This window comes from Perna viridis, chromosome 3, assembly GCF_037379345.1.
Source record: "Perna viridis isolate PV_CMFRI_1.1 ecotype Kerala chromosome 3, ASM3737934v1, whole genome shotgun sequence".
Classification (NCBI taxonomy): Eukaryota; Metazoa; Mollusca; class Bivalvia; order Mytilida; family Mytilidae; genus Perna; species Perna viridis.
The window spans coordinates 34,100,703-34,127,385 of record NC_142447.1 but is presented as its reverse complement, the minus strand read 5'-3'; the positions used below and the strand labels follow the sequence as shown (position 1 = coordinate 34,127,385).

General features: G+C 31.4%; 1 protein-coding gene across 3 annotated transcripts in view; it reads right to left on the bottom strand.

Moving 5' to 3' along the window:
- LOC148621971 (slit homolog 2 protein-like) overlaps nucleotides 1-24,046 on the bottom strand; it is a 63,416-nt gene extending 39,370 nt beyond the window's left edge. For 2 of the 3 annotated variants that reach the window (XM_088571396.1, XM_088571397.1), the window contains exons 1-4: nucleotides 23,643-24,046; nucleotides 22,701-22,772; nucleotides 21,504-21,575; nucleotides 20,119-20,190 (exon numbers count right to left, since the gene is read on the bottom strand). In XM_088571396.1, the coding sequence (XP_088427522.1) occupies nucleotides 20,119-20,190; nucleotides 21,504-21,575; nucleotides 22,701-22,772; nucleotides 23,643-23,818 (392 nt within the window). In that variant the 5' untranslated portion in view covers nucleotides 23,819-24,046. The remainder of the gene's footprint in view (nucleotides 1-20,118; nucleotides 20,191-21,503; nucleotides 21,576-22,700; nucleotides 22,773-23,642) is intronic. The other variant, XM_088571398.1, reaches the window with a different exon arrangement.
- Nucleotides 24,047-26,683: the final 2,637 nt, after the last annotated feature.

Below are 26,683 nucleotides of genomic sequence, written 5' to 3'. Positions count from 1 at the left end.
AACATATAATGCAAGTAACATGAAGGTGGGTGGACTACAGAATTAAGGTGTGCTATCTGTACCTAACATTTTTGTTGCATATCCAAGAGCTACCTTAAATCATTGAAAATATATATAAGAGGAGAATGATGAAGCTTATATGTAAAAGGTCATAATGGTATTGATACTGAATGGACTAATGCCTTAGTTCCAAACTTCATTCTATCTTTACATTCTTGGCTTAGCATAGTAGATGATTTTACCTTTCAATACTTTTATCTGATTTGTAACATAACAGTTTGTAATCTAATTCTTTCTTATTCCTTCAAGGCTTCAGAAATTTTTATTGAAACTGTACCACACTTATCATACAGTGAAATTCTAGCTACAACCCCTTTAATTGAATGGATTTCATGTGTATAACAAATCTTCTGTAATGCCAGACAGTGCACAATCTGAATGTTTAACTTCTTGTTGACCCATTAAAATATTTAATTGTAAAAACTAGGTCCTGAGAAATACTTTAAAATCTAATCTTTTGTGTACAAAAACTGCATTTAAATAAGTTTAAGTCAAGATTCATCAAGCATAGTAAGGGCCAAGTTTATCATTTTTTCCGGTATTTCTGGTCCTTATTGTGCAAAACATATCACAACAATCTACCACAGTAATTGTATCTTGTCAAAATTTTATTTATTTATCGCAAATCATGGGGAGAGACCAATCTTCAGTTCATGACATTACTCCTTTTTTGGTAGGGTCAAAGTTCAGATTCAGTATTCATAAACCTGTCCATCTGACAAAGAATCAAAGGACTCATAAACTAGAAGACAAGACCCCTGTCATTGGCAGTCCAGATTTTGATCACCAGATGTGCAATATCTAATGATACCTGTTAATTAAAATATACCTGGTTAATTAAAATAATTACAATACATGATACAGCTGTTTTTGACACAGTATACCACATAAAATATTTGTTACTTATTAAAGAATGCATCTCCTACATGGAATTACTGAATAATTCTACAACACAATTTGTATCTATTTTTTATAACTATGACATTGTACTTTCTTAAACACAAGATCTTTTTTTGTTTATAGCTACATATAGATGGTCAGTGATGATACCACTGCAGTGCTTCCAGCTCTGTATAGAATTTATAGATATTCTACTTCTGTTCAACCAAGTGAAGACAATTGATGAATTAAGTCCACCTGGAACAGCTAGCCTAGATATAAAATTCTAAAGATGTGGACTCCTTCCCCAATGGCAAGCATAAAATACTGAAGATAACAATATGGAGAGATGTTTATTACCACATGCATGTCAAAATAAGTGTTAAAGCATATTTAGAAAACTTAAGTAGAAACTACCTAGTTGTCACTGGTACACATAAATTGCTGCTTGACTGTTAAATAATAACCATGTAAATTTCATTATAACTATTCATAAGGCAAACTGATATAGTATTTATTATTCTAAATATCAAACTTTCAACTTTTGCAAAAACAAGGGTCACCAACATGTAAAAGAATCAAATAGCCAAATTCCAAATTGAGCATGGAATGTTTAACAAAAGAATGGCATGTCAGAACCTCAATAAGTTTTTTTTCTCCTACATACACAGCATGAAAAGAAGATAATTTTTTTCCAGCTCAGAACTATGTAATCAGGTGCATTTATCTGCTGCATTTCATGTCAAAATTGTAAACTGATCTGATAAACATGTAAATAATATAGTACTGCACTTAGGTCTTTAATTCAACAGAAATAGATCTGACAGAGAATTGTAAAGTTCTTATCATAATAAACCATGCTTTTTATAAAAACTGAAAAATACTGACTAAGTTAGACAATGTGTTGACATTAGTTCAATAAGCTCTTTCAAGTCAGAACTTTATATACCTGCTTGTTTATATAGCACCACACCTGTCCTGTAGTCCATGGAACTGAAATGGGACTTTTATGCAGGCCAAAATTAGACTTCATAAATTATAGGTCAAAACTGCATATTCCCTGACTTACAAGCAGATCAAATACTGATCATAGAAAGAAACTCAAAAATATATATATATAAAAAGTCATTATCTCTTTTTCAACAACAAACTGGCCTAATTAATGTAAATAAACCACATGGTGTTTTTATTTACTGATAAAATGAGAAGCAGCCAAGTAGACAGTAATAGTCTATGATAGGGGTCACAGAAGGTCACTAGGCTAATAACTTTACAATGGATAAATGTCTGGTCAAATCTGCTGCAATTTCCCTAACCATTTTATTTACTTTTCTCTCTCTAAGACACAGGAGAGCTAACAAGGAAATATCTGTTTTTATATCAAACCATCTCTATATACCACAAATAATGGATAATTTGCATAAATTCCACATATATCAATTTAATGATTCCTTTTAAAGTGGTAAATTTAGGTAATGTCTTGCTTTCTTTACAATCAGTCACATTTAAACTGTCAGACAAACTTTGCCTTTGTTTATGACTAACAACATGGGCCACCAACACCAATAAATATATATTTAATCTATAGGGAATGTTAACAGCTTCATCTGTCAGCTATGTTGTCACCCAGAATGCACTTCTCTTTGTGCACCCAGCGGTAAATACAATCATAAGCTAGATCTTTGTTATATAGTGGGTTTAAATATACATGTCAAACCCTGATGTAACAAGAAAGCTTCCATCAGGTTTCATATGACTACTACACAAAGCCTCGCACCTATTTTTTTTTTTAGCCTTTAACTTTCTATTATGACAAAAATCAATGTACTTTGCAATTCTTTGATTATTGTGTCTTTATATTTCAAGCCTGCAATTAATTTTATATAATATAAAAGGTACTATATTAATGCTATTTATATGAATCTCTTCCTATTTCACCTTAAAATGTTTCATTTCAGAACTCTTTTCCAAAAACTGAACTCGGACACTTTAAAAGAATGTTTGGCCCATTTATATAAGACCAATAACAGATCAGATCAAATGAAAATATGACTCTGGATTAATTTCTCAACAACAAAAATGTTTATTTAATGATATTTTTCAATAGTTCACAAATATTCCATTCATAGATTGCCCTAAGTACTCATACTTTTTTAAATCATCATCCGATTTTCCTCCCACTGTCTACCTGACCAGGTGTGCCATTTTGACACCTGCAGTCATCAAAAAGTTCAATTTCATATGCATCTCTGTGAAAACAATTTTTTGATACAGAACATTGAGTTTATCCCTAGCTTCCTTAGTTTCATCATGCAGTACAAAATGTACCTGAACCAATTATTGCCAATAAGGTAGATATAAATGGAGAACTGTGCTTGTCCCAACAACTAACATAAAACTGACAATGTAAAACATATTGGCAAGGGATAAGTCAAGCCTGAATTTGAATTTCCTTGAACTTAATAAAAATCAATTCCAATATATGATAAATATTTGACTTTTAATATCTCTCTCCCTTAAAGATTCTGAAATCCAAGAGCATATTTATGACATTCCTAAAATATTACAAAATGATACCTGGTTATATGTAAGGCTCAATAGACAAGACTTAAAATAGAAAAAAAAATAAAATAAAATTTAAATAAATCTTGAAAATAAATCAAATCATTTTAAAATCAAACAGCTGATGATCATCATTTCATTGTAATGCTATTATCATTTAAAGCAAATCAGAGTCCATTAAATTTAAAATGATTCTCAAGTGATAAATTAAAGAAGTGGATTCTGGACACCAGCCATAATGAAAAGAAGGTTGATATTTGTCACATATGCTTTTGACATATCTATGTCCTTTTTAACAAATTACCCAAGATATAATTAGGTGTTTGTAATGCTAACCGAAACAGATTAAATACTCATATGATATCTGATACACACAGCTTTCAAAGCCATCACGTCAAAAATCTACCCAACCATTCATCATTAGGACCTGTTTAGAGTAGACACTGTGAAGTCATCTGTATGCTTAATGTGAAGTGCTAAGTTCAGCTTGATACAAACATTTCATTGACAGAATTTTTTTGGGCATGACAATTAATATCAAATGATTTTGATAAATGTAAAATTAAAATGACACATACCTCCTGTGAAGAAGTTAAAACTAAAATTTTCCTAATGACATTCATTGCTGCACTTGTCACACAGTAAAAAGATGCACAATGAAATTAACACTACCTGGACCTTCTAATTTGCGTAAGTGACTTGTTGAAATGAAAGAAGATATGAATAGTTAAGATAAATGCTGAAAATGAATTTTTAAACAAAGTGGTCAATGATAATTCAGATGACATCCTACTGGTACTACTCAAGTATGAAAAAAAGAGATATTGTTGGTCAAGATAAAAGTGATAAAAACCGACAATAATTTTTTCTTTATTTTAAACGGAATTCATATGAAAATAATCTAAACAAAATGCAGGACTATATGAACATATAAAAACTAGGAAATATACAAGATGTATAGATGCATTAAAAACAGGAAATATTCAAGATGTATGGATGCATTAAAACCAGGAAATATGCAGGAAGTATGGGTGCATCAAAACCAGGAAATATTCAGGTCTGTATGGGCGCATCAAAACCAGGAAATATTCAGGTCTGTATTGATGCATCAAAACCAGGAAATATTCAGGCCTGTATGGATGCATCAAAACCAGGAAATATTCAGGCCTGTATGGATGCATCAAAACAATACATGTCATGAAAACATTATCTCATCTCTCTTACAAGGCAATTAAAATAACTAAGTTTTATCTAGTGGTTTAACAAGACCATGTAATTAACTAATCTAAAGGACCAAGATTATCTGAACACTTCAACAAGATAATAATTAAGTACCACCAACAGGGAAAAGCCTGAAAGACAAGGATGGTTCTAATTCTGTCATGTATCTACACAGAAATACCAGGGAAAAGACATTATATTGTAAAAGGCTCATTCAAAGGAATATTGTACCACCACAATAAAGAAGTGATAACTTTTAATGTTGTTTTTTTTTCTACTGCAGTTTAACAAGAACCCCATTCTGCACATACTATTATTGGCTAAAGTGCTCATCTTCAGAAGTTAAATAGATTGATGGAGAAGAACTCAACCTTTTGGTTTTTTATGACTTAATAAGTAGAGTGAGTGCATACTACTAGAGAAAGATGTAACCACATGCATTCCACATAAACACAAAAGAAACAAGAAATACTTGAGATTAATTACATCTAAAGCAACTTCAGAGCACAAAACATTCAGTTAAGAGACACATTATGCCATGTTATATTTACTTGTTCCATTAAATAACTAATTCAATTAGGTTCCTTTCTTGCATGAGAAAAGAGAAAAATTATCAATCAACCAAACGATGTTATAAAAATTAAGCCAGGCATAGACAAAAAAAATAATGAGAATTGCATTATGAATGATTTTTTTTTCATTTATAACAGGAGTCAATAACATACAAGAAATATATCTCTCTATCTTCTAGTTTCATAGCTGTATATAAACTGTCAATGAAAGGAAGTTCCAAAGAAATGTTTCATTTGCATGTGTGGGATGTAAATTCAAGTGCTTGAGATTTTTCAGCAATGTTTCTAGCGACCCTTCTAAGCTAGCATCAAGTACAAATTAGCAGAGGTAGGGAAAATAGAACAAAAGGTTTCAAATGAGTCTCTATTACAATATGTATCAGAAATAAAAACTGTCATACAACTCCCACAATAAGCTTAAAGTCAAGTTTAAATGCCAAAATACCTTACATTTCATACAAAAATAGAGTAATAAAAGCTAAAACTTGTGTCATTAGATTGAATCATCAAAGACAGAAGGCATAGCATCAAAGGTTTTGTAGATTACATAAAATTACAATAGACATTAGTAAAAAGACACCTGAAGACTAAAGATTAAGTTATAATTTGTCCTGCTATCAGATGAGCTGCAAGCTACACCTCTAAGTAATATCCCCTTGATCCTATTTAAATACGAACAGTTTTATTGATATTTTATATTTTAATGTCTTTATGCCATAACAATTTTAACGACTTATATCAAAATCTTTAACTACAGTCTGTTATGAAATGTCTATTTTATACTCAATAAAATAATTCAGCAATAGATACTACATCCATGTGCTAGACTTTTAAGTAGGCTATGCTTCCACATGTATGTAAAGAAACCAGTTAAAAGTTAAAAAGATATTTTATTTTATTTGTCTCACTGTTCAAAAAAAACAAAATAAGCATATCATGAATAAGGGGACAGAACTCATACAAGGATTAAATTGATGGAAACATTGTTATTCTTACCAAAAAGGTTAAAACAAACAAATCATTTCAACTTCTGTGGCTGAACTACAATTTTATTTCATATTTTACTGAGGGCTAAAATCATAAAAGTTCTTCCAATTACTCTCAAAGCTATTCAAACATAAGACAAAGCAGTTAAACTAATTTTCTGGTAAATAATGATTTTTTCAGAAGTTTAAGAGCAATTATTTATCTCTGAAGTACCCTTAGCATCTGCTAATGAAGTATCAGAAGGGTAAGCAGCAGGAACTGGCCAGATGTGTGAAATCATGCAGTCATAATCAATATAAAAGAATATTAGGTCTATATTAGAACGGAACAACTTTGAAAGGTATACACATGCTGTATAATGGACATTGTCATTTGTCTGTATATATAACTATCAAATAGTAAAAGAAATTATTAAATCAAAGTAATTCAAATATGGGAAATAACAAATAAAACATATTGTCTAAGATTGTGTGAATTGTAATAAAACACAATCCAAGGGAAACATCCTGCACAGTTAGTAGTCTCCCTTTCAACCATTACTGTCACATTCATAAAAGACTGCATCTAAATAAACATGACAAACATGAGATGCCATTCCAGCAAGTACATTCCATATTTCATAACCTATCTAATTTCTGTCAAACAGGTTTACTGGCTTAGAGATGAACCTCAAAACCTTCATGTTGAAAATAGCTTTCTCCAAAGAGTATGTTTTTATCATCAGAACATGAAACTTTCACATCATCTATTGTCTTTCAGCACATCCAAACTAATAATCAGCACTACTAAACTAATAAGACACATAACACAGCTGTATCTTGGATCACAGATCATGTTAGTTATGTTTAAAAGTCACGAACAGTCTGTCATTCCCCGTAACTGGTTGTAATGATGTAAACTCAACATAAAATAACCTAACACTCACTATCATTCTGTAATGGGCCAAAATAGAGTGAAAGACACAGAAAACATCTCAACACTTTCAATCATACTGTCACCAACTGAAATGATGTGAGGACACAGAAAACAGCTCAATATCCTAGAGAAAAACTTTTATGCTATCTTTCTTCAGCCGTATCTTTACAAATTCCTTTTCAACCATCAAAATCAATTGTTCTACCAAAAGTGTCCCCCACCCATAACCTTAAAGGGAAAATCAGACATGGTAAAACAACAACACTGTTACAGGTTATGAGACACATGTCTGACTTACATGTAAATATTTATCTTTAAACATGACAACTTTCTTGACATACCACTGCACATCCATGATTGTCCAAAAGCAGTTTATTGGCAATAGATGCAAATATTTAACATTTTACTTTGAACCAGGTCCAATTTTACTTCAAACGGACAAGATAGACTTGAGACTTCAATGCAGACTGTGACATGAGATTTATATCTATACAATATATTTGCACTTCTAGGTGCAATATTGTCCAACATTAAATTTGTGTTCTAGCTTATTCTTAAAATTAAGTATGCTGTTATGAACCAATTTATATAGGTTTACCACAATATACTATTGTTATCACATCACTAAGTCAGCAATATAGCCTGTGAAGGTATAAATTATAGTTAAAATGGTTGGGTACCAATCTCAGTTTTCAAGGGTAAGAAGACCAGGTCATCATCTAAATTTACCAGTGTTATGAAACTGAGATGCACTTATAAAACGCATGGATTTTAAACTCCTCTCATGATGTTATCATCAATATTTCCTTATTTACAATATTAACCATAATGAAAGTGTATTTTTTAGGTCTTTCCCACATGGGACTTTGCTTTGATATGGATGTATTTCATCGTATTTAACTTTTCAAGATATCATTACCACATTTGAACCATCGATAAACCTTATTGTCATTTTTCGAAGTACCTTTAGCACATTTTGACCATTGATAAACCTTATTGTGGACTTTTACAGGATGACTTTGTGAAGGATTTCATCATCCCTTATAGAAGTTATCTCCACTTTTCTAGCATTTTTTTCAAACATTGTACCCTCTTCATTTTAAAAGATATCTTGTTTTTAAAAGTTCGTTCTGTAACCAAAAGTCTTTTCACAGGAATAACTTTTTGGGGCAATTATCACCTTACGTCATATTCTTAAAAATTCTAGCAAAACAAAAGAAGTACAAATGTTTTCATTGACAAACCTAGTTAAAGGTTGGAACCTGACTATTCCCACATCTAGAAGTACTAGGTATATCTTATCTTCCTTGTCAGAAGTCAGTACATATTACTAACCAGATTATCAGTAAGATAAACCTCTAATCTGCTTCATACCTACTAATTCTACATGATAAATCAGCTGGATTTTTCACCTCACCTGACTTTTACAACTATAGCCCTGTTGAGTACTTGCTCAGCAGAACCAGTAGATGGCATCAGACAGACAGTTTAGTGCTACATGACTGGTTATCTTATTTATGTAAACAACAGTAGTACCAGACATCATGTATTACAGAAATAGATCAACATAATCTGTGTTAATCTCTTTAATTAATATGGATTATTGGTACATTTTTGTATTGGTGAAACTGTCCAGATCATTGCATTATAAATATAATAAAGGTGAACAGGAAAGAAATCGTACCAAAATGCAGAAGAAAATCAACAGTATTTTACGGAAAATTAATTTAAGATTATTTTTATTATTTGGATTGCCCAATAAATGCAGAACTTTTATAACACTTAATGGAGGTATGGATATGAAGAAGTCCATTCTGACAAACTTCTGGTTTATATGTTTTAAGCCTTTTTTTCCAGGTTCAGGGGTTCAAATTCAAAAAACCTGTTCTAATCCCCTTTCACCTGTTGGTCAGATAACCTGGAGTATGTTTAGATATCTGTTATCTCTCAGACTGGACAATATTGGTCTACAGTCATGTTTCCTACATGCTCTAGACATATCTACCTATTTTACAACTTTAAACTGCCCTAATTGTAAGTGTTGTAGCCATAATATTGACCACAGAATTTTCCTCCTTGTGTATTTACCCTGTTTATCATCCATCGTGACACTTTGAATGCTGTTTACAGAAACTTTGTCACAAACTGATGGTAACATTCACATACAGGACAAGTACAGACAATACTATCCATTTAGCTGAGACCTTTACAAATTATCTACATTACTTAATGTGTGGTATAAAAAACAGACTTCAATGTGGAGTACAAATCTACATTAAAAGCCATATCATAAATTACAAAAAACTATATTGTTAATTGTATAAAAATTATAACATATACCACATTGGCATTTTTATGAATTGTCTATCATAGTTGCTCTCCAATAAATACATCTGTGACTAATTAAAGTGTTATACAGCTTACTGTGGTGTTCTTATAATAATATATTTAGTCATTTGTAGCCATTGTCATGTGAGACTTAACATGCTTCTATAGGAAGCTAAATGGTATAAAAGTTAAAAAAAAATTGTAAAATATAAATTAAGAATCTGATGTCATATGGGCCAAAAAATAATCAAATCTGCAAGATGAGGGAAAAGAGGTTTCTGGTTTCAGTCACTGATTGTAGGCCTCTTGTTATTAAGCTAATTTCTAAATTTGCTATGCAGTGTGTGACATAATCAAATGCACTGCCCTGAAATTTTCAACAGTGCCATGTACCGTAACTACTTAAACTTCCCATGAATAATGTACTTCGAACAGAACAAGATACATTTTCACAAATAAAAATTCAAATTCAATTATATTTTTTTGTCAACATTGTCTGAAGGGACATCAATAAAATTGAATCTTATATATCTGTTTCCCAAAATCTGAGCTTACATACATGTAGGTGTTTGGGTGTAGCTCTCCTTATAATGAACTTTATAGTACTAGACAGTTGAAGGGTGAATAAACTTCAATTTACACATATCCAATACCTTAACTACACATTTATCAATATTGTTTGAGTTTACTAATTACACATTACAAATTTAATATTTACTCAAAACATTCTATATATGAATGAGCCATTTCAGTCTCAGTGAAGTGTCTTTATTATAGTTTGTAAATAGAGAAATCATAAGTTGACATAAATAGTGGGCCATAAAATATAGTTATGAGAATTTAGTACTAAACCTCAACCATCAGAAAAGACAAATTCATCTTGATCAAATATTTTTATTTTTCTGATATAATCATTAAATTTACATTTATACACCTGACTGGAGTGATGAGAGATGACAAATTCAGATCAGATTACTATATTTTAAATGTATAATTTTTCATAGAAAAATTCTGCAATATTGAGGTACACTCATAAGTGGGTAAATTATGTATAAAGTATCAGGCAATCTTTATATTATTTTATCAAATATGATCAAGGAGTGTCAGTTTATAATTAAAAAAATCCAAAATAAAAAGCAGCATTAAGTTTCGTTGAGTTGTATAAATTTTTCCACAGTTCATTAAATTTCACAATTTTGTTGACTGATGGCACCTAGGCCAGAACATTACTCCACAGTCCCTGAAGTGACATAGCAGTGAGAGCATTTCTTATATAGGTTCATGTTTAGTCAAAAAAAAAGTGTTCAATGTTGATCAATCAGAGAGATGAGAGTCTGACGAGAGATAAGAGAATTAACAGTTAATTGTTGGTGATAGAGGAGGAAGAAAACATTCTCATGACTTTTTCACTACCAATATGACACCAAATCTTCTGTGTCTCCTGGTATTACACTCAGAATGAAAGCTGCTTATGTTTGGAGATTTGAAGTGAATTAAAAAAATTATTGCCATTTTTTCATACAAATTCAATGCCAATTTGAGACAAAATCCTACAGTGTTTACCGTAACTTTTATAATGAGAGATTTTATTATTAGGATTTAATGTCAGTCAAAACTTTATACTGCAATAACTTCTGAATTAACCTTAGATAACACACCCTGGGCTGGAAAGGTTATCAACATGATGGTTCAAACAAAAAGATAATTCACTTCAATTTGAGCTAAGAGACCGTTTACATGAACTTTATAAAGTAATGTCCAAGAGGCACTTCTACTTATAGCTAAAACTTCTGAGAGCACTGACCATTCTGTAAAAACAAGTAACTTAACCTGAAGAGGATAGAGGATATCTGATAGGTCATTTTATCATTTGTTTCATTTTTATTATCATGACAGATTGTTGTCTCATTCAATAATAAATGCCTACCAGCAAAAAGCAAACATTCAAAAACTCAAGAAAGTACAATTAAAGGCTTAAATAGGAGAAATACAGATCTGGTCAATGATTTTGTAGTTAGAATTTTATAGAACTTAACACTTTTCTAAATAAAGACATTACATTCTCTTCATTTTGAACCTTGTAGATAGGATTATTTAAGCTAACATATTATTACAAGATTGTTTTTATACAATACAGAACTGTGTTTTATATAAGAAATAAGCACATATATATATATGATCATGGTTAAGCTATGAGATCTATTCACACCATCCACCTACTCAAACTCTTAACACACCCAAACTATATCATTGTCTGCTTGTGCATTGCATTCCTTATAACTATTTTTTGTCCATCCCTCTTCTTCATAAAGTTATTTATTAATTATAGGGAGTTAAAAAGAAGTTTCTATGCAAAAACAGTAGCTGATTGTGTACTGGTGGATTTCTTAAAGAGTGGAGTACATTTTCTCACTGGAGAAAATAAATATGGGTTTCAAGTTCCTAACTTCAAATAAAATGACAATATTTGCCGGAGTATTTTGCAAAACGATGTCTATACTTTATGAATTAAGACTGCATTGTGCAACAACACCAGGGACCATATTTCACCTACGTTTTGTTTGGATTATGGGTCTATTTCAATAAGTACTTATTAAGCCTGTCATTTTTTCTCGCATTAGAACCTCCAAGATGTTGACAGAATATTTTAAAAGGTTACTGTATAAATACCAAACACCACAATACAGATCAGATTTTAATACAGTGTTACTGATTCGGATGGCGACAAATATCCTTGGGCAAGACAAATATAGCCTATATTACTACTTACTTATCAATGAAACCCAAAGAAAGTCTTCAGTTTTTCTCATGATTAAATTAAATTTGGGAGGGTATATTGAATTAATTTTTTGTAATATTTTACAATAACCTTACAAGTTCAGAAGCTGTCGCTCAAAGAAAAAAGTACATTTGAATGAATTCAAAGACTATATTAGAATTTTGACACTTTTACTGTGACAAAAGTACCAAACTTAGTCACAGATATTCCTACACCCTCTATTATAGTATAGAATTGTTCCAAGTAAACATTAGACACACCCAATAAAAATGAATTACTTAACAGTAGTTCAAGAGTTCTGATCAACCAAGGAACAATAAGACCTGTACCTGCACCATGTATGAGAATACTTCAAGTCATATTGCAAAGGCAATTGTCTATTGTTAGCAAATCTTCAAAGCATTAATGTAGAATAAGGGATCCCAGGCTACCAGAAATATAGCAGGAAATGTTGATCAAAGAACTTTGGTAAAGAGAACCACTGAGTTATTCTAAAGGAGTACTCAGCCTTCTAGAATTAATTGATTAAAACAAGACATCTAAAAAATATATATAAAAACTCTAAACCTGCAGCAGAAATTCTGAAACACGGGCCGAAACATCTAAAGCCTAATGGAATACATTAAAATTATAACATTAGAAAGAAAATGCATTGTCCCTTATAAGTAAAACAGCATAGTTGGAGTTTTATAGTTCACAGGTAATAGGTCACTGTAAACTTCTACACTTGCTCTAAATTACAGGAGTACATGAAGATTACACACAAAATGTATGTTCCTTGTTGATCAAATATTATTTTAAGTAATGAATCATATTTTTGCCCCAGGCCCACTCTATGCAGGTGTTAATAACTTTATAATTTACATGCGGACTACATGTACTGGTACATTTTTCTCTAATTGAGTTTGATGGAATGATTTGCCTGTTTTATTAACATAAGTAAAATGACCCATCAATCAAACTGTCAATGACTTTATAGGTATCAGGATAACATTTAATTACAACATGGTCCCCCTTTTTTCCATAAAATTGGACAAAAAAGATACCAAATAAAGTAAAATATCAATCAGTACAGCCTGTGTGTTTCCAGATCAGTAAAAAAGATAGGAACAACAACAGAGAAATAGATAGACTATAAATTGTCAATATACTCAGATCAGATGAAATGTACCCTTCAGACACCACGCTTCGTTTATCACGGAGAAAAAGATGAAACAAAGTGAAAAAATAAAGAAAAACATCAAAGTTACCTAACAGTTAGTTACTGATAAACTTGTAAGAAGCAATCTAAAACAATGCCAAAAAATAAATAGGAAGACAAAGGGAACTCTATCCATTTACTGATGTTGTTTTTTTTGTAAGAATTTAATCATGTTTAAAATATATTACATGTTATCATAATTTTCAAATAAATCTATGTATTCCTTATCATCCTGATTGAAAATTATCTATCAAAGTAGACACCTTTTGAACCCATTCATATGTTTGGGCTACTCTACAAAACAAATGAATTTTAAATTAACCATTTTGATCCAGTAAAATATCAAATTGGTAAGTAAACACTGCTTTTCCTTATGCAAAATGTTCTCCATTTCATTTGTTTGCCTTAATTTGTTCTAATGGTAAGAAGCATATCTGTTCCATCACATTCACATATAAATTTTCTTGTCACCCATATTAAATACTTGAAATTATTGATGATGGTGAGAAAAGATCTCATGGAACCCCAGTGCGTGTACAAAGCACACATAAAATAGCATCACTGAAAATCAGTAATCTCAAAGTGAAGTATTTGATGTGAAATAAAAAGAGAAACATAGTCTTAACTTCAAGCTGTTGATTATTTAACTTTTTTCTCCATCAGAAGTTATAATTTTAATGTCTCTATTAATTTGCATTTATAGCTTTGGAATATTTTAGCAACTTAAATATACATCTCCTTAAGGAATAAAAATTACATTAAAGAACAAATAGAGCTTATTTAACCTAGTTTACTGCATGGAGAACCTGCAACCATGTCTGGTCCATACAATATATTTTATCACCATAAAAGTTTCCTACAAACAATAATTTTCAAAAAACCATTCACAGCCTATATAACTTACTTTACTTTATTTCCCCTTTTTTTATAAGAATAACTCCTTAAATATTTAATTCTCATTTATCTGTAAGGAACATAAATCTAACATTTCACTGTTATATGAATATTTTGTACTAAATCAAGAAAATTTCAATAAAACACATCAAAATTGCTAGAAAGCCCACACTAAATCTACAATGTTAAAGGTCATAGGTCACCTGATGGTGTCCAGATATAATTAATAAAACTGCTTTATAGGATCTTGATTCTATATGGATTTTCCTTCTCATAAATGACCAATATGTCTTCACTGTAAAATACCTATACAACCTTCATACAGGTGTGAACTGTTTATTATAATTCATATTTTGATAAACAGAATATTCATGGCCCATTGTATATTTGATGAATTCTGAAATCAGAGTTAACCTTTATATCTTATGGTGGTCAAATATCCAACATGGCTTAATGGATAAATATTGAGTTGTTATAAAAGGGACAAATATGTGAAAAATTAGATTTAAATTTCACAAATTTATCCAATTGGTTATTTTCAAAAGTTTTAAAATGAATGTAAATTCATAGCAACCGTAGTGAGCTTGGCAACCCATCAAATATGTAAGGATTTTCATATATTAAACTACTAGGTAATGGGCTATTGAAAAGTCCTAAAACCTCCAAAATGATAAAATATTATCACCAGTAAAGGGATCCCCAGATAAACATATCATACAGTAGCAGCAAAACTTAGGTACAAATTGATAATATCTTCATAACTATCTTAAAGCTGAAAATTTTATCTTCTACATGACAGTTTCTCCATATTCTATTCTCAATAAATTATTATTTAAGATAAAACCAATCTTTGAAAACTTTAAATTTCACACAGAGAGATGTGATGAACAGAGATCGGTCATAAATCTTCTATCTATTACATTCTTGTCAATATACATGGGAGATGCACACTTTAGAGCTTAATTAAAAGTGTAAAACCTATCTAGATTCAATTAAGATTAATAAGAGAACCCATCAGAATACTCCACAGAAAGTGATCAACACTGTCCATCAGATTATGGAGTTACCAGAACAGGGAGTTGAAGGTCCTAAGATAGCTGTATACATATTCAAATCTTAACCTTAAAAGATGCAAGGAAGGATGCCAGCAGTCAGGGTTCCTCAGAAAAAGGGGGTGCTAAGACATTATTTACCATTTTTTGTCAATTTTACACATGAAAATGACAAATTTTCCAATAAAAAGGAGGAATGCCTACCTCCTGCACTCCCCTTGGATCCACCACTGCAGTAAATGTAATCAAAGGGGGAAACAGTACGATTGTTGAAAATCATGTTGGGTGCACTTAGAATAGTAAATAAATTCTAGGTCAATTGGGCAAACAAAAGGAAGGAACTGTTTATGATGTCTTCTTCTTATAACACAGGTTCAATTCAAATTATCTATGAAAAGTACTTACATGTAATACATTTATGGAATAAGTTACATGTAATACATTTATGGAAAAAGTTACATGTAAAACATTTAAGGTATATATATATATTTATACAGACCAACTATGCAATTTGTTTTATTTTCATTTTGACACTAAGTGAAAAAGTAAATTTGCCCTAATTTGAAAGTGAGGTTAACAATAGAGTGATATTAAAGCAAATAAATATCAAATATATTCTGAAGTGTTTCTAATAGTTAAATTATAATAAACAGCATTTATTTGGAAAACAACAAATCTGCTGAGTAAATATTTGTTGACTCTGAATAATTTGTAATTCTAAGTTAAATGTGGAAGCAATTTAGTAGTTATTATTCTGAACACCTGACCCAGGTAAAATATCATGTCATTTATATGGTAGAAGAATGCTAGAAATATCTTCACATTCTGTGTAGTACTGAGATTTATAATAGTATGTTTTATATATTGTTATATTAAGAGTAATTCATGTACTTCAAATCTATAAAAGGGATCTGGTATTCTACACTGAACTAATGATTACACGTAACACTTGAGGTACTTCAGCATTAAGTAGTAGCACAAGTGTTCCTCAACAATTTGTTCAACTCAGTAGGACCCTCTTTATTCATAACTACCCACTAATTTCCTAACCCAGTGGTGCTACTCCAAACAATTACATACTTTCTAGTTAAGGAAGGTGGTCTAACACAGGTTGTGGTAATATTTGCTCAAGTTTGTTCTATGTACATATATGATGTATAGGTACACAGACAATAAAATAAACTAAGTTAGACCACCTTACAAGTCACAAGACTATTTTTTAAGATGTACATTTATACTGTTTAACTTCTTCTTTTATTTATCAAAGTTGGACCTGCCTTACAGCATATGCATTTTAGGAGTGTGTAACATGTTTTAAATCTTCTGTATGGATTTTCCTTAAAACCCCAAGGAAGAATAAGCCATTTTTAGAAATGGGTTTGCACTGAAACCAATAACACATCTAACTGTGACATATATAAGCCTATATATGTGATAATGCTTTTTTTCTTGAAAAAATTAAAATTGATTTATCTGATTAAATGTCTAATCAATTGTAACAGTAAATACAGCAATTGTTACCAAGAGAAATCCCAGTATATAAAGCAATGGCTAGCAAGAGAGGCAATAAAACAAGAAGAGAAAGTAACTGATTTCAAACAGAAAGTTCATTAGTTAATGGATATCTACTGTTTGCAGAGCTTTTTCCCTGATAACAAAATATTTTTATGATGACCTCAGGGTAATTGATCAGATACATTCTTAAACTATAATCTGTAATCTTTTTGTTTATCCAGTAATAACTTTTTATACCAGTAAAACTGATCCATTAAAGGCTAAGCCAACGGAATGTCAGAAACAACATACGACTCTGGGCACTCAACTGATAGAAGTATAATATTTCATTCTTAATTAAAAAAGTTATGCAATTTATTTCAAACTTTGCCATATTACACTTAACGATCACTTTTCAGTGGCAAATCCAGAGGGATGCAGGGAGTTGGCATTCCCTTTTTATTTGAAAATTTGTCATTTTCATGTGTAAATTGTGTCCTAGCACCCTCCTTCTCCTGAGGAACCCTAGCTGGCACCCCTCCTTTTCAAAGTGTCAGGATCTGCCCCTGATTTTTTAAGAAAACAGAATAAAATTTTGTATCATTAAACAAGGAAGTCATGACTTCTTTAAATCATATATGTACTTATTATCTCAATACTTTTCCAATGTTGAAATCCTTGCAAATCTTAATGGCCAGTTGGAAAAACATGATTAGATTGTGGAAATACTGTAGCAAACAAACCCAGCCCAGACATGACAATACTCCAGTAGATTATATCATGGAGCACTGTTTAACTAGGCTACTGAGCCGACAATATCTGATCACACATAATGCGGACTATTGTATAAAAGCAAACACTTTATACCATAGGAAAGATGTACAGATACATGATAATGTCTCCACCCAACAGAGAATAGAGGGTTAACCAAGGATGTATTCACATAAAAACCCTACAGCATTCAGTAAGGCCTATAGCTACATGATAATTATAGGCCTACAACTGCACCAAGCTAATGACTAGATGTATTCTCTATCCTAGTGTTCAATTATCTTTCTCTGTAAATTGACCAAAATAGGCAAGACTCATAAAGTAGACTGCAATGGCATGTGAAGCTGACTTCAATACAATAGCAACACACTTAATTATCATTAATAACCAAAGCAAAGCAAATTTTACAAAGATCCTCTGTTTTTCTTTCTGGAAAATTTTTTTTGCAAATACATGTACAAGAAAACCAAAACACATCAGAATTGAATAACCATCTTAACTGAGAGTAAAATACTGTGGAAAACTTTAAATGGCAAATAATAACAGATAAAAGTACTTATAAGACAATAACACCAACATGACACTGTAAAAATTCAGACGCTGAAGAGCAAAACATATTAAAGGTAAAGATATTAGGATAAACCATGGTCCAAAACAGGCCAGTCAAGAGCTTTATAAGACATTGAGAATAGATACCTATAAAATAGACCTCAATGAATGTAAGAGTGCTGACCAATGGTTAAGTGCTCAGCAGGAATGGAGACAATGTTAAATACATGTATTTAAATTAAATCTGAATAGTTACTGGGATAAGTAATTATGTACTGATAGCGGGATTAATGTCCTGGTAATTGGCAAGGACAATCTGGCCATTAAAATCTTATGAGTAACACTATAATAGTGTTGCATAACAGAAGGTAGTTCTCAGCTCCAATACAGAGATGGTGTGTAATGTATGTCAACAAGGTGACATCAATGGCTTTAAATTCAAAGGTGACAACTATGACACTGTTAGATGAATTTAGTTAACATTGTCCATTAGAATGATACATGTATTAAGATGATACATTATAATTTATGTCCAACACAACAAATTATAACAGTACAATGGAAATATGTTTGTTTGTGTGAAACAAAGGTGAAGACCCTATTCGCTACCACAAAAAGGTGTATCTAATAACCACAAAATTCTAAAACATTCAATGATATAAAACTGAAATCATTTGATTGTAAGAACTCAAACTTTTCCGGCAGCACATTGAAAGGGACAATGTGGTCACCAGTATGTATTCTGTCATTCAATGACATCCTTGTTTTAAACTAAATCAGTTTGAAATGTTTGATAAATGTCTTTCTATCACTAATTCCTGTAAGAAATAGTAAGACTTTGAAACAGTTTTGCTTGTATATGTAGTGACATTATTGACAAGTTGTAAGCTTCTATCTTAGTAGACTATTTTAATATGACACAAGTAAATTTCATACCAAAGTTTATGTTTTCCAAACTGAAGGATAACCACAGACATAGGAAAATGTATCAATACCTTTTGTTCCCCCTTATTCATAATCATTAAATTTGAGTTTCTTGCAAAATCACAAAAATTAGAAGTACACACTTCTAGTAAAGAAAAGATCATTCAAACAGAAGTGAATCAGCAAACTTCAGTATTACACCATGATATGCATCCCCTCCCAGAACCTTACATTATATTAGCTCATAAACCACATATAAAGTCCAGTTAATAAGAGACCTATAGAAGTGATTCTCAATATTCTCAAACATGGTATAGAGTGATTCAGCCTAATTCAATTTTATTAGATTTGTGGTTAAATCTTATCACATTATTTGTTTGCAAAAATGCTCTTAAATCTGTCAAAATAATATGCTGCTACTTTTTATTAATCAATATGTGATAGAAATTTTGTAATTTTTAAATCTATTTGTTTAAATGGACCAAAACTCTAAGCTTCAAATACTTTTGAGCAAACAAAAAAGTGATATAAAATTCAGTGAGATTAATATCACATCAACACATTCCATATCTATGAAAGGTTTATATGTTCAAATCTAGGTAAGTTATTCACAGTCAGGACTGATCAATGACCAACAGTTGTAACTGGTGTTTAGATCAAGGGGTGAAATCTCGGGTCAAATTTACAACAGTTTAAAATATCGTCTTTCATTTCACGTGTAGAGTCTATACATACCTAGAACCTCGAACATTTTTGAGTTAAAGAAATTATTAAAAGAAATAAGTATCAAAGTCATCCTACTGCAATTTACAACAGCATTCAAAGAACACAAACATTTGTGCACACTAATTTTTAACATGAACTAAATCAAAAGATGTAAACACATTATACATTCGTCAAGATAAACAATTTGTCTTGTAAGGAACTTACAGTCTTTCAAGGTTTGGCATTTCAGAAAAGAGCTCTTCGGACACTTTGGACAACTTGTTCCTATCGATTCGCCTAAAAATATCAATAATATGCAAATTAATTGAAATGATAAATTTGCTGAGAAAGATCATACACAGTGAAGAACAACTTTCGTAGGATACGGACTACCTCCACTCTTAAAATTCATCTTCTCGGGGATGTATTTAAGAGGGGAATGTAACATAAAGAAATAAAATGGAATCAACAAAACGGAAGTTAACTAGTGATGTATGGTTAAACGTAATGTTTTCTTTTTTTCCTATAAGAATAAGTTTTCTAATCAATAATATGCAAATTAATTGAAATGATAAATTTGTCGAGAAAGATCAAACACAGTGAAGAACAACTTTCGTAGCATAAGGACTATCTGCACTCTTAAATGTTCTTTACACGTTCTTTCCAGGGTTGTATTCGAGAAGGGAATGTAACATAAAGAAATGCCATGGAATCAACAAGTCATGCAACAATTATCGTAATGTTTTTTTTTTTTTTTTTTTTTTTATGAGAATATGCTTTCTTTTGACTTTTTTAGTTGTTAAACTGCTTTTTATTTGTCACTAGCTATTCTGATATTTTACCAGTTATGCACCCAGAACTCATATCATTAGCACCATGTCCGTATGGGGGTTCGTTCACACGTGCATGAATGCAGTCCCAAATCATTGTTTTGTTTGTTTTATACCATATAAATTGAAGAATTGAATTTATGTCGTCAAAATAGAGCTTATGTTTATTGTTATATATTTCACGCCGACTCTAAATAAAGTTATTATTATTTTTATATTATAATGTTCCCTTCGACTCTTGTTTGATTATATTCTTATTAGACAACAATTATCATAAAATTGATAACAATAAAAATAGCCTTAGGGGTTCTTATCAGCTTTACAAATCAAGGTTGTAAATTTGTCAAAAAAAATAAAAGTCATCGTTTGCTATTATCGCAGTATTTAGTCAAATGCTTGAGGCAGCGATTGTTAACGATCTGTGAGAAAAATATTTGCAAAAAGCAGAAGTAAAAGGATATTCCTTGTTTATCTCAAGAGGGCACTGGTGATAGTTAATTAAGTTTGATGACACTGACACCAAATACTAAACCTTTATTGAAACAAAAACAAATAATGTATTATTATCATTAATGATGAGAATACTAGCAAGAAAAATGGACACTATTTCAAAGTTAAAATGTCCTCCAATTCTGTAAGTCAATTCGAACAAATTACTTTTAAGCTCAATTAAAACCGTTCAAATTATCTTGACTTAATGCCTCTGTTCCATAAGGTACCTTATCCATGCAAAAGTCTATCTATATTATAGTTGTATGTATTGGACCACTTGATACTTACAATCTTTCCATACTGACAAGGTCACGAAAAGCTCCCCTTTCAATTGTCTGTATCTGATTTTCTAACAATTGTCTGTAAAATAAAGGTGCAATGAAACTCGATTCCTGTTCGATTTTAATCGGCATGGGTGGCAAATTCTTTTTAACTCAGAAGAAACCTTGTCTTTGCTCCTTGATATACATATAGATACAAAATTGTTTGGTCAAGCGAAATTTAATGTTCTTTATACACAAAGGCATACTTGGTGAAATGTATTAAAGTACATATTTCTTGTATTGAAGGGGTTAAAATAAGGGAAAAGATCAAAACCATTATTATAGAAAGTTCAACCAAATGAAAGGGAAAACATAAATTCTTATTGACAACTTCGGACATCTTTAGATTTTTTTGTTGCATTTTTATGTGTAGTTAGAACAGCTTAATACACTTTTGCTGCATTTTTTTATTTGTAAACTGAGAGAGGTATACTTATAGAACTATCCAAAGGATAAGACAGCGGCAGCGTAGATACGAATAATACTAAGACTAAAGGTAACAGGTGTATATGTCGAGTAAATAGCAGTGGGAAAGTTCCCTATTAAGATTATTACTCGTAGTTAATGTGACTGGTTTCTTGCAAAATATTGTTAATACTTAATAAACATTTAATTGACAATTACGTTTTAATGGAGGTCTATAACATTTTGAACTTGTGCTAAACATGACATCTTATATGTATTGTTACACAACCTTCTACCCTTATCACTCTCATTATATTGTTAGGATTATATTTTTATAATGTTTATACTAGTAATTCGTATTTATAAAGACACTAATTAAAAACGAATTTATCACAAATATTTTTGAAAACATACTAGAAACGCCAGAGAAAACCCTTGAGTATTATGAGACATTGGTGACAAAGTTGAGAGATATTGAAGGTGAAAATGACTTCTTTTGTTCACATTGTTAATGGTGTAAGACATTATTTAAGGTACAACACTACAGCCATTCAGACATAATTAGTTAAAACGAGGATTACGGAATGTAAATACCAAATGTTTGTTTAATCACATCCATTATAGACGGTAAAGTTCTTCCAAAATGTAGGGAATTGGCTCGTTACAAATAAATCAGCAACAAAAAAAACCAACTTTTTTTCTGACTTTTTTTTTATCGTTATACCAGGGAGTGTATACAGTCCCTGGTTATACTTACAATACTTTCAGAAGTCTCAAGCCTTGTAAATCGTTCTTTCTTAAAATTGTCAGATTGTTTCCTTGCAATTCACTGCGGAAAAAAGATACATATAAACAAAGAAGAAATTCGCATAGTATTAATGTAGTATGTATTATCTGTCTTTTTGCTATATTCGTTCGTCATTGGGTTGAAACGAACTGTAGTTTGCACGTTTTCTTTTTTATCACCTGTTTTTTTTTTAAGAAAATGATGTAAAATTTTATGAAATACATGCATTTTAGCATACATAGGAAACTTTCACCCCTTGTCATCCTTTGTTTTGTTGTTGTTGTTGTTTTTTGGGTTTTTTTTTTTTTTTTATTTGCTCAGATTCTTCATATTGATTACAATGAACGTGCATGCATAACTTCTGAAAATTGAAAATATCTAACGAAAGTAATCAATATACAAAATTACAAATTACGCGTTATCTTAAATTCAGAATTACAGTGCCAATTCAGCTATTGTGGGATCGCCGTAACTTTTATAAGCTGTCCGTCGCCCGTTAGATAACGCGTGAAAACACCGACTTTCAGATTATATCAATTACTGTATTAAGTTAATATTGTTGTCCTACTGATAATGATACGATAAGAAAAACGCCAGTCCAGAATTATATCAGAACTCTTCAGACGGATTAATTACTATCAAAATATAAACGGTATGCCTCCAGTGCAAGTGATAAGTTTTGAATTGAATTGAGATTATTAATGTGCTGCAAAATGTCATTTGCTCATTGGAATAAGTGCATTATATTTTAAACTGACGAATCTTATGGGAAATTAAATTTTCAGGCCCCGAATCCGTTTTACTCTAAACTTTTATCAAATGGAAGATTTTGAATGAATATTCAAGCGATTTTCACTGATCAAAGTGCAAGCTATGTCAACAACATATTAATGATATACCCAATTTACTTACAGTTTTTGTGTATCCTTAGGAATATTAGTAGGAACGTAAGATAACTTTCTATAACTACAATCCACATTTTTACCCTGACAAACACATTCTGTTGGGCAGCCATATACACTTTCTAAATAAATGACCAAACTTATTATACAAATCCAGTGAAATCTAAACAATCGTTTTCCTGCCATAATTTTGTGATTTTAGTATTATCTAGTATAACTCCAAACAATATAGTGTAGTCACATTGCACTGCTAGCCCTTTAAACAGGTATGATGATTAACACAGATAGATAAATAAATAATCGGGAAATAATTCACATAATCCTACTGAAAATCAAACTCCAAAATATCCATAGACGGCTTCGAAATCAATATTTAATAAAATATTATCTCCAAAAGTTTCTTTTCAATGTTCACACAAATGATGGTTGTAACCCATTACTATACGTAAAAGGGGTGGGCGGGATTATTTCCAGACAAGTACACCAATGAAAATCGCTGTTAGCATATTTTGACAGATGATATGTACGTAAAAAATTTGAGTAATATTTCATTAATTGAAGTGTTTTGGAATGCGTACAAGCAATAGTTAACATAATGCACCATATGGTCTATTTAGAAAATAATGTGGCACTCTGAAATTGTTTGAAATTGAAAAAAAAAAATTTTTTTATTATTGTTTTATGTAGAAAGCAAGTGTACAGTTACAACTTCAAATTTTAATCAGTGTGACGTTTTATATCTTGTTTGTGGCAGTTACACGGCGTGGCCTTTCAGCACACTCTTGGGTTGACATGAAAGTAATAATTAAAGTTCAAAAAGTTACAATTAAATGAAGATAATCTATGGTAAATGAGTATAGGACCGACCAAGAAAAGGACGGACTCATTCATATTTGTTGTTAATTGACTTGAGCGGAAACAATTAGTATTCTAGGTGCTGACTTTCAAGACACTAACGATGTCTAAAGGGAGACAACAAATCGTCAGTTACAAAAAAACTACACCAGTGACTAGACTAATTAGTGGGTATAATGTTCTTTAGTTCATTACCACTCGGCTCCTAAATCACCGGCTACATTTGTCATCTTCTGGTGAACTCCAGGAGTACTGATAGCAACGGCCTCAGACATGAACACAAAGAGCGTGTATGGTTTTCAAATAGCGGCATCATTACTACATTCTCAGAGGTCAGAGTTAGATAATGAAGCCTGAAAATCGAACGATTAGAAAACTAGACTGGTGAAGGTGTGCATACTGTTTTTGAAATTTTAAATTGAAACTACAGTACATATACTTTGCCAACAAACAGGAAATATTTACTCAGTAATGAAAGCAGCAGAACCGCGAAGAAAGTGTCCTGCGATGGGTGGACATGTCGATTTCTTCGTCTATTCCCCTAAAGGTTGATTAATCGAATACACTTGTCGAACTCTTATAAGGTGTTACTGCTTCACACGACAGAGTTTAATTGTATCTGTAAATCATTAGTTAATTTGATGGGGATGACCATCACTCTTGTCAACTGACCGCTATAACATCATACGTCACCCAAAAACTTCACCCCTGGTGACAATCGATAATCGTCAACTGTCCTAAATTGTTTATTTGTTATTATTTATGTTACTTGTTGACCATTATCTTGTCCAGTTTATTAACTCAGATTTTCTTTCATCTTCAGCCTAGGAGAGGGATAAATCAACAGGTTTATTGGCCAATACACTATGACTACATCTCTACGGCTTCGTTGACGATCCAGTCATAAAAGGGACAAGCATATGTCGAAAAGGAAGTATGTAATCTAAAAGTGACCGAGTCCGTATGTCCGGAAATAAAACATATAGATCAACATAATCATCACCTGAAAAATATACCCGCGACTCCTTTAGCTTCTATATTTTCCAACTCCCTTGAAAAATGCCATAAATTGTTACATTTTGTATGTGAAACACTGATTTTTATGAATAATCAAGCAAATTCGTTAATTAGCTTTGAATTATAAACACAAGGTAATGTGATACATGTATTTAGAGGAAACTTTGAGGCCCTGGTATAGGCCCACCTTTTATTTAAAAATCTTTTGTTTTAATTATTCAGACTGGCAAAATCTATGTGCATGCGTGTTTGAAGTTTATAGCCTTTTTGTCGTAATTGCCATTTTTTCGGTTTTGAATACATTACTAAAATCTGATCCAAGCAAAGTTATGCAGAACACAGGCGCACGACCGATCGCGATGATGTATAATGATTCCTTATAGAGCCAATTTTCTGCAAAGAAAATCTTTAAAAAGTACATAGTTACAGTAACAACTCTTACAGATATTATTTAAAAGCAAAGGGGCGTGTTATATACTAGTCGGACTGTTTCAAGTGAATAACAATGGGTTTAATTCAATATGACAGACGTTGTTCAATGCCTCCTTATAGTATACTTTCCGTCGAATTGACGATTTTTTTGCAGTTTTTGACTCAGAAACGATAGCCGATACATATAATTTGTAGCAGGAAATTTGTTCACAATTACAATTTTAGCAATGTTGGGAAACAATTTCGTTAGGAGTTATTGTTTCTTTTAACAGTTGAAATCGACATATTTTTTACTTGGTTGATACCATAACACTTTAAACAAACATATATTAAATGCAAGTACTCTCTTTAAAAAAGATAACGGACGCATATTCTCGCTTTGTTAATACCCAAATTTGATTGTCATGATTTTATTTGGTGAACTGTGTGATCATTGTACTATATTTCGTATTTCAATTATTTTATTGGTCTAAAAAGTAAACTGTTTCCAATTATCTAATTTATAAAAAGATAAAGTGATCGCAATATTCCGGACACCAATATCCCAAATGGAGCCTTAAAGTTTACGATTGCTATCACAGTTGACCAATGAAATGCGAGGTTGTAAGCTATATTGGTTAGGTTGCCAGGGTTAAGTATCATGGATGTCACGTGATGTCAAAGCGACCTCAATACCGACTGCGGCGGAAAAAGGGAGAGAGAGAGAAATGCAAGAGTCATTCTTTGCATAGACCAAACCCACATGGA